The sequence below is a fragment of the Thalassophryne amazonica genome, chromosome 3, assembly GCF_902500255.1.
Source record: "Thalassophryne amazonica chromosome 3, fThaAma1.1, whole genome shotgun sequence".
In the NCBI taxonomy this organism is placed as follows: domain Eukaryota; kingdom Metazoa; phylum Chordata; class Actinopteri; order Batrachoidiformes; family Batrachoididae; genus Thalassophryne; species Thalassophryne amazonica.
The window spans coordinates 25433443-25441561 of NC_047105.1; the positions used below are offsets into that span (position 1 = coordinate 25433443).

General features: G+C 42.1%; 1 protein-coding gene across 1 annotated transcript in view; it reads left to right on the forward strand.

Moving 5' to 3' along the window:
- Positions 1 to 8119, forward strand: part of rbl1 (retinoblastoma-like 1 (p107)) — a 49675-nt gene that overhangs the window by 33840 nt on the left and 7716 nt on the right. The window contains exons 14-17 of the mRNA XM_034165933.1: positions 593 to 731; positions 810 to 1067; positions 1200 to 1387; positions 7364 to 7540. Of these exons, the coding sequence (XP_034021824.1) occupies positions 593 to 731; positions 810 to 1067; positions 1200 to 1387; positions 7364 to 7540 (762 nt within the window). The remainder of the gene's footprint in view (positions 1 to 592; positions 732 to 809; positions 1068 to 1199; positions 1388 to 7363; positions 7541 to 8119) is intronic.

An 8119-nucleotide genomic window follows, 5' to 3' on the forward strand; every position in this document is an offset into this window, starting at 1 on the left:
AACATAATATGCCAGTATGCTAACCATACAAAAGGGAAAATAAGTGCATCTTAAGTCTGGACTTGAAAGTTTCCACAGAATCTGACTGTTGTATTGATGCAGGGAGATCATTCCACAGAACAGGGGCACGAGAAGAGGCTCTGTGACCCGCAGACTTTTTATTCACCCTAGGGAGACAAAGTAGTCCTGCACCCTGAGAACGCAGAGCTCTGGCCGGTACGTAGGGTTTAATTAGGTCAGCTAGGTAGAGAGGTACCAGTCTGTGAACAGTTTTATAGGTGTATCAGCAGAATCTTAAAATCTGATTTCACAGAGACAGGAAGCCAGTGAAGGGATGCCAAAATGGGTGTAATGTGGTCAAACTTTCTGCTTCCTGTCGTCTGGCAGCAGCATTTTAAACTCAAATAAATTTCTTTGTCATAAAAGTTTGATAATGAAATCATTGCCATTTTTATGTACATATCAGCAGATGTATCAGGATTGTAAATATTTATTCCCTAATATTGGTATCAATATTGACCCTCCCAAAAATCCCAAAATACACTGTTTGGTAATTTACATTGTCTATGTGACACTCTCTCACTGTCTCCAGGTGAACTTTTCCTCCAGTTTGGACTCAGGTTGTGTTTCTGCTAGCGGAGGATATTCCCATCTACCTCTGGTTGCCCTGTCCCCAATCATCCATCCTCGCATCAGGGAGGTCAGATCCTGCCTGGGAAGCGCACGCAAAGGTGTGTGCAACACATCGCTTGTCTCAGCAGGACACAGCTCAGCTTTGACGTGATGTTGTCTGTTCTTCCTCCTTCCAGATGTGCCTCCCTCTCCTCTGTCTGTCCATGACAGATACAGCTCGCCAGCGGCCGGGAGCGCTAAGCGGCGTCTGTTTGGCGATGAGCCTCCAGCGCAGGCATCAGGAGTCACCTCCACTGGGACCCCTGTGTCATCCCCTGCCAAGAGGCTAACCTTTGGTTCAAATAGCACCCTGAAGATTGCAGCGCAGAGTTCACAGACGGCCGTGCTGACCCTGAACGCAAGCAACGGACAGCAGCTTAGTATTCCACTGTCGGGTAAATGTAGCACACTTTAACTCCACACAGATCTTATGTAGCAAGATGCAGTTTATTCAATTCCCAACCAGGGCGACATTTGGAGCATGCCTCCGCCCAGATGACATGTTCGTATGTTTGTGATGTTTTCAGGTATGAGCAGTGACAACACAATCACGCTGATCCCCGTTCAGTCGTGTGACTCCTCCGGTCCCATCACAGCTCAGTTCCTCGTGAGCACTTCCCCCAGCTGCTCCACGTCTCTTCACACGACCTCTGACCCCCAGACGGGTCAGGGTCGACCTCAACGTACTGGCTCTCTGGCTCTGTTCTTCAGGAAGGTATCTTTTCAGATTTTTTAAAGTTAACTAGGTATAAATCCTAATTTGTCCAGTTGATCTCTGGTGTGGCAGTGAATACACCAGTCAGTGTCATCATCATCATGGATTATGCAGTGCTGTCAACACCGTGATAAATCAGGCCAAAGAGAACCTTTGCCAGGCCAAAAAATGTTTTATAGACTCCAGTAAAAAAAATGACAAAAATATTGCTTTTTTTTTTTTTTTTTTTTTTTTTTTGTCTTTTATGTTAGCACCAAGTACCGCAGCAATTTCCTAATGATGTGAACTCATATGGCAATAAAACTTTTCTGATTCTGAAATATACATGAATTTGGAAATCAATAATTGTTTTGGCACATTTCAGCTCTGCTCAACACAGCAGCACAGAGGCTGAGTTTATCAGAGCTCAGGTTTTTCTTTATTTCATAAAAGCAGGAAACCCTTGCTCTGATGGCAACTTAAAAAGTTTTCTTGAGGTTATAGACCAATTCCCCTCAATATGACACAAATTATTCACTTTAACCTGATTAAAAGTGGGTGACTCTCTGCACTTAAATAATCCGTCTCTCGGTGTCCACTTTGCCTCCTTAAAGATGAAATATCATCTGGTTTGCCCTTTTTGCTGCAGTAAAAGCTAAATATTTTTAACTTTTAATGGCAAGTGTCATCACAGTGGACAGTCGTTGCACTCACAGCTAGAGTTTGTGGATTTTTTTTTTTTGTCAACCTCAGTCAACATCCAGTTTACTGTTTGCTACTTGCAGTCAATATGTCTCTTCAGCTTTACAGATGTAATTGGCTGTGAAGTCTTGTCACATAAAGACAGTAACTGGAAATGTTGTGAATAACATTTCCAGGTGATGGTCTAGTGATTAAGCTTTTGGGTTTGAGACCAAAGGATTCTTGGTTCAAATCCCAACCTGACCAGAAAATCACCAAGGGCCCTTAGGCAAGGTCCTTAATCCCCTAGTTGCTCCCGGTGTGTAGTGAGAGCCTTGTATGGCAGCAGCCTGACATTGGGTGAATATGAGGCATTATTGTAAAGCGCTTTGAGTGTCTGATGCAGGTGGAAAAGCACTATATAAATGCAGTCCATTTACCAAACTGCAATTATGTTGTGTGAGCCAGCGGACTTTTGCATTGCCTGCACGCTTATTTAAGTCTTAACAAACATTCATTTAACCCCGGCATGAATTTGTTAAATGTTTAAAACTTAAAAAAAAAATCTCTGATTCCTGAACTTTTTCATCCAGATTTTATCTTTGAAGGAGCAGATTTGAAAATCTTGATCAAAAAAGAGAATTATGAAAAGGGCCATATAGTGCAAAACAAGGAATACCATCATACCTATCATTCAATCAATCAAAGTCTATTTATATAGCCCTTTCCACAGCCCAGAGGATGACCAAAGTGCTTCACAGTCAGATAAAAACACAGAGAATAACTTAAGACAATAAGCAAGTTTAAAACAGACACATCAGTAAAAATACACATCCAAATTATTTGCAGATAAGAACTTAATAAAATGTCAGAGCACTGCAGGTTGTGCAAAAGCCATTCTAAAAAGCAAGGTTTTAATTTAGCTTTAAAAAGACCCAGGTCAGTGGTGGTGCGAATCTCGGGGAGTGAGGGGGGCTTGTTTCACAGTCTGGGTGTGGCCACAGAGAAAGCCCGGTGTCCCCAGTGGCAGTACCTGGATCTCAGAACCTTGAGTGCACACTGGTTGGAAGATCTCAAAACTCTTGTTTGGTCCTGATGTGTCAGCAGCTCGGCTGAGTATGGTGGGGCCAAACTATTCAGAGCTTTAAAAACAAACATAAGAATTTTAAAATCAATTCTACCAAACTGGAAGCCATTGCAGAGCATAGAGGACTGGGGTGATGTGGTTGTGTCTACGTGTATATACCGTATTTTCCGCACCATAAGGCGCACCTAAAAGCCTTAAATTTTCACAAAAATCGGCCGTGCGCCCTATAATCCGGTGCGCCTTATGTGCGCACTGATTTCCAAAATCTGTAAAAACGACCGACGTCTTTGACTGTCGGAATATCGGACCATTTCCCGCTGACACAAGGACATAATATGTAAAGTACGTACGCTAGCAGCGTAGAGTACGTACCCTGGCAGCGATAAACTAATCGGAGAACATTACGTAATACATAAAGTATGTACGCTGGTAGCGTAGAGTACGTACGCTGCCAGCGGTAAACCAATCAGAGAAGAGTCCATGGTACGTACACTTACCTCCGCCACTCCTCCAGTAGTTACCGTATACTACAGGTATCCTGCAAAACAACATTTGTTTGTCTAAGGACCCCCGAAAATGGTGCCAGCGAAGAGACATGCTTACGAGGCACAATTCAAACTGCAGGCTATCAGTTACGCGGTTGTTCATGGGAATAGAGCAGCTGCGAGAGGAAACAAGAAAATGAACTGCGCCAAGTTAAAAAGACCAAACGGAGTTTCCGCAGAAACAAAGCGAGGTGGCCACAGCTAGAAGACCAGCTGTTCAGTTCAGACACAGAAGATGAAGACTTCGATGGATTTGTGACAGAACCATAATAAAAAATAATGTGAGTACCATATTGTTAAATACCGGTAGTTCAAAGTTGTTAAAAAGTTCAAATAAACTCGCCGTTTTGCTTCCGTGACTTTTTTTTTTGTAGACTATATGTTTTAGCGTGCGCCTTTTGTAAGGGTTAAGTACCCGCTAACTGAGGGCGCGCCTTATAATCCGGTGCGCCTTATGGTGCAGAAAATACGGTACATGTTGTGAAAAGTGTGATGACACAGACCCAGAACAGGGGGCGTAAATGAATGGTCAATGGAAATACAAAGTAACAATTTAATGTTGTGAAAAGTGCACAACGGATACAGATACAATTCAATACTACAGTCAATTATGAAGTTGGTGTCGTGGGGGCAGGCTCGAGGATAGGAGACGCCCGTCCAGAGAAGAGTCGGTACCCACACGATTTCCACCGCCAACGGATCTGGAACACCCCGGAGCCGCCAAGTCCTGAGTCCCCAGGTGGCCACCTTCTCCAGCTGTCAGATTGGGTACTGCTAGCAGGAAACAGAAACAGTTAATAGTGGGTGTGTGTGTACACACCCAGTAAAACAGTCAGCAGGTAAATCCTTTTGGAGAAAACACCACCTCCTGATCTCACTACTTCCTTGAGTTTTACGTGCAGCCTCCACTCAATGAGTGTAAGAGTGTAGAGCGGGAACGCCAACTCTTACCAACTCCCTCCAACTCGGCAGACAGTGGAAAGAGCTGCAAACTCAAAAGCACAGTTCAGCAGCTACCAGCTCAGATGCAAAATACGTCACAACTTAGCTTAGCTGAATTACACAATGGCTGAGTGTCTAACTGAACGGTTTGACGATTTCTCGGCAAAGATGTGGTGTCTTCTCCAGGCTTTTATGGGTGAGGTGTGATGAGGTGATAAGTGACAGCTGTCAACTCTAGTTCCTGGCGGTGGCTGCGCCCTCTGGTGCCTGAAGCCCGCCTTCAGGCAGGGCGCCCTCTGGCATTGGCCAGCAGTACCTCCTCTTCGGGCGGCCCACACAACAGTATATGTATATTTAATGCTGTCACAGTCTAAAAAGTGAAAAATATTATGGTATTTTTATTAGGTTACAGTGAGGAAAATAAGTATTTGAACACCCTTGATTTTGCAAGTTCTCCCACTTAAAAATCATGGAGGGGTCTGAAATTTTCATCTTAGGCGCATGTCCACTGTGAGAGACATAATCTAAAAAAAAAACATCTGGAAATCATAGTGTATGATTTTTTAAAATAATTTATTTGTATGTTACTGCTACAAATAAGTATTTGAACACCTGTGAAAATCAATGTTAATATTTGGTACAGTAGCCTTTGTTTGCAGTTACAGAGGTCAAACGTTTCCTGTAGTTTTTCACCAGGTTTGCACACACTGCAACAGGGATTTTGGTCTACTCCTCCATACAGATCTTCTCTAGATTTTTCAGGTTTGGAGTTTCAGCTCCCTCCAAAGATTTTCTATTGAGTTCAGGTCTGGAGACTGGCCAGGCCACTTCAGGACCTTGAAATGCTTCTTACAGAGCCCCTCCTTAGTTGCCCTGGCTGTGTGTTTGGGGTCATTGTCATGCTGGAAGACTCAGCCATGACCCATCTTCAATGCTCTTACTGAGGGAAGGAGGTTGTTTGCCAAAATCTCGCAATACATGGCCCCATCCATCTTCCCTTCAATACGGTGCAGTCGTTCTGTCCCCTTTGCAGAAGAGTATGATGTTTCCACCCCCATGCTTCACGGTTGGGATGGTTTTCTTGGGGCTGCTACATTTATAATGCGTGGAATTTAACAAACGCAAATACAATAACATCTATAAACCCAGAGAATATATTCAACAGAGTTTTAGGCACTAGAGTTTAATGCTGTTGTCCGTGGAGCCTGAAAACTAAAACATATATCTGATATTTTCACTTTATAAAACTTCAGACATGACAGTAATTTTAAATAACTTGTCCAAAATTAGTTTGGTAAAATTTGAACCATAAGTTAAAAATGTATGCCTCTGGATGACTTGGGTGATATTGCCTGCATATCTGTATGGTGTTAAAGGAAATGTTTTTTTGTTTTTTTTGACCACTTCTCCTTTCTCTGCAGAGGATAGAGACGCTTTTCATAGAAGCAGCTCTCTTCTGTTTGCAGAGGGTATAACTGTACATCTGTTTCAAAACTTTTAACAGGTAGATGCTGAACTGATTTGTCGCTGTTAAGCTTTGTTTATCGGTCTAAAAGTTAACGGACAAAAGTTAATCGGAAGATAATTGGTCCGATAATGGTTTGTAAAGTTATCTAAAAAGATAATCCGATAATGAAAACTTTATCTTCGAAAATTATCTGTTATCGGATTATCGGAACTGTGCCCACCTCTGCATCTGACCACATGACATTCTCCCATGCCTCCTCTGGATCATCCAGATGGTCACTGGTGAACTTCAAACGGGCCTGGACATGTGCTGGCTTGAGCAGGGGGACCTTGCTGCCCTGCAGGATTTTAAACCATGACAGCATCATGTGTTACTAATGTAATCATTGTGACTGTGGTCCCAGCTCTCTTCAGGTCATTGACCAGGTCCACCTGTGTAGTTCTGAGCTTTCTCAGAATCATCCTTACCCCACAAAGTGAGATCTTGCATGGAATCCCAGACCGAGGGAGATTGACAGTCATCTTGTGTTTCTTCCACTTTCTAATAAATAATCATAACAGTTGTTGTCTTCTACCAAGCTGCTTGCCTGTTGTCCTGTAGTCCATCCCAGCCTTGTGCAGGTCTACAGTTTTGTCCCTGGTGTCCTTAGACAGCTCTTTGGTCTTGGCTATGGTAGACAGGTTGGAGTGTGATTGATTGAGTGTGTGAACAGGTGTCTTTTATACAGGTAACAAGCTCAAACAGGTGCAATTAATACAGGTAAAGAGTGCAGAATAAGAGGGCTTCTTAAAGAAAAATTAACAGGTCTGTGTGAGCCAGAATTCTTGCTGGTTGGTAGGTGTTCCAATACTTATTTGCAGCAGTAACATACAAATAAATGATTAAAAAAATCATACATTGTGATTTCCAGATTATTTTTTTTTTTTTTTTTTTTAGATTATGTCTCTCACAGTGGACATGCACCTAAGATGAAAATTTCAGACCCCTCCATGATTTCTAAGTGGGAGAACTTGCAAAATCAAGGGTGTTCAAATACTTGTTTTCCTCACTGTATATCACCCTGTCCTGTTCTGGTTACAAGCCCTCTTCTCTCACCTTTAGGTCACCACTTTTCCCTAAAATGGGCTTTGTATTGTTTTCACATTATTTTCCCCAGTTAGAGATGATCAGACTTTACCAGCACTTTTCCGTCACAGGTGACTGTGTTTGGTTTGTTTTCAAACACTTGAATGTTACACGCGTCAGATCATCCTGTTCTATCCATGTCCTTCCAGGTGTACCACCTGGCCAGCGTCCGGCTCAGGGACCTCTGTGGGAAGTTGGACATTTCGTCGGAGCTTCACAGGAAAATCTGGACGTGCTTTGAACACGCTGTGGTCCACTGCACGGATCTGATGCAGGACAGACACGTGGACCAGCTGCTGCTGTGCAGCATTTACATTATTTCCAAAGTAAGAGAAATACGGCTGCAACTGGTTATGAAACAAAAACTGTTTCAGATGTTACATTTTGTCCTACCAATGGTCAAGATATAGCCACAGAATTATTTGTTATTCAATTATAAAAACTGTTTTTTAATTTTATATTCGCCACCTAATTGATGGGTGGTATAAATATTTCAACACCAAAGTTTGCAAATCTGTTTCCTCATTTGATTAAAATTGTGGGATTCAATTTATTTTTTTATGAGCTTCCTACAAAGTGTTAAATTACTTGAAAAAAAAAAAAAAAAAAATATATATATATATATATATAGTATACCTTGTGTACCATGACAATAAAAAGCATTCTTTTCTATATTGCAGTGTATCCAATTAAAGATGGGTTTAAATGTTTTTTATTAGTTTCTGCTTCTGTATCTTTAACGGACATTCTTAAGTAGAAGAGCACCATTAAAGTGCACAATGCCACCGACATCTAAAATGTCTCATTTTGCAAAGTTGGAAATTGTTTCAAAGCTGCTGATTTGGTGTTTCACCAAGGTAACCTGGGAGGACACTCAGAGTGTGCATTCTTCTGCAAACTGTTAC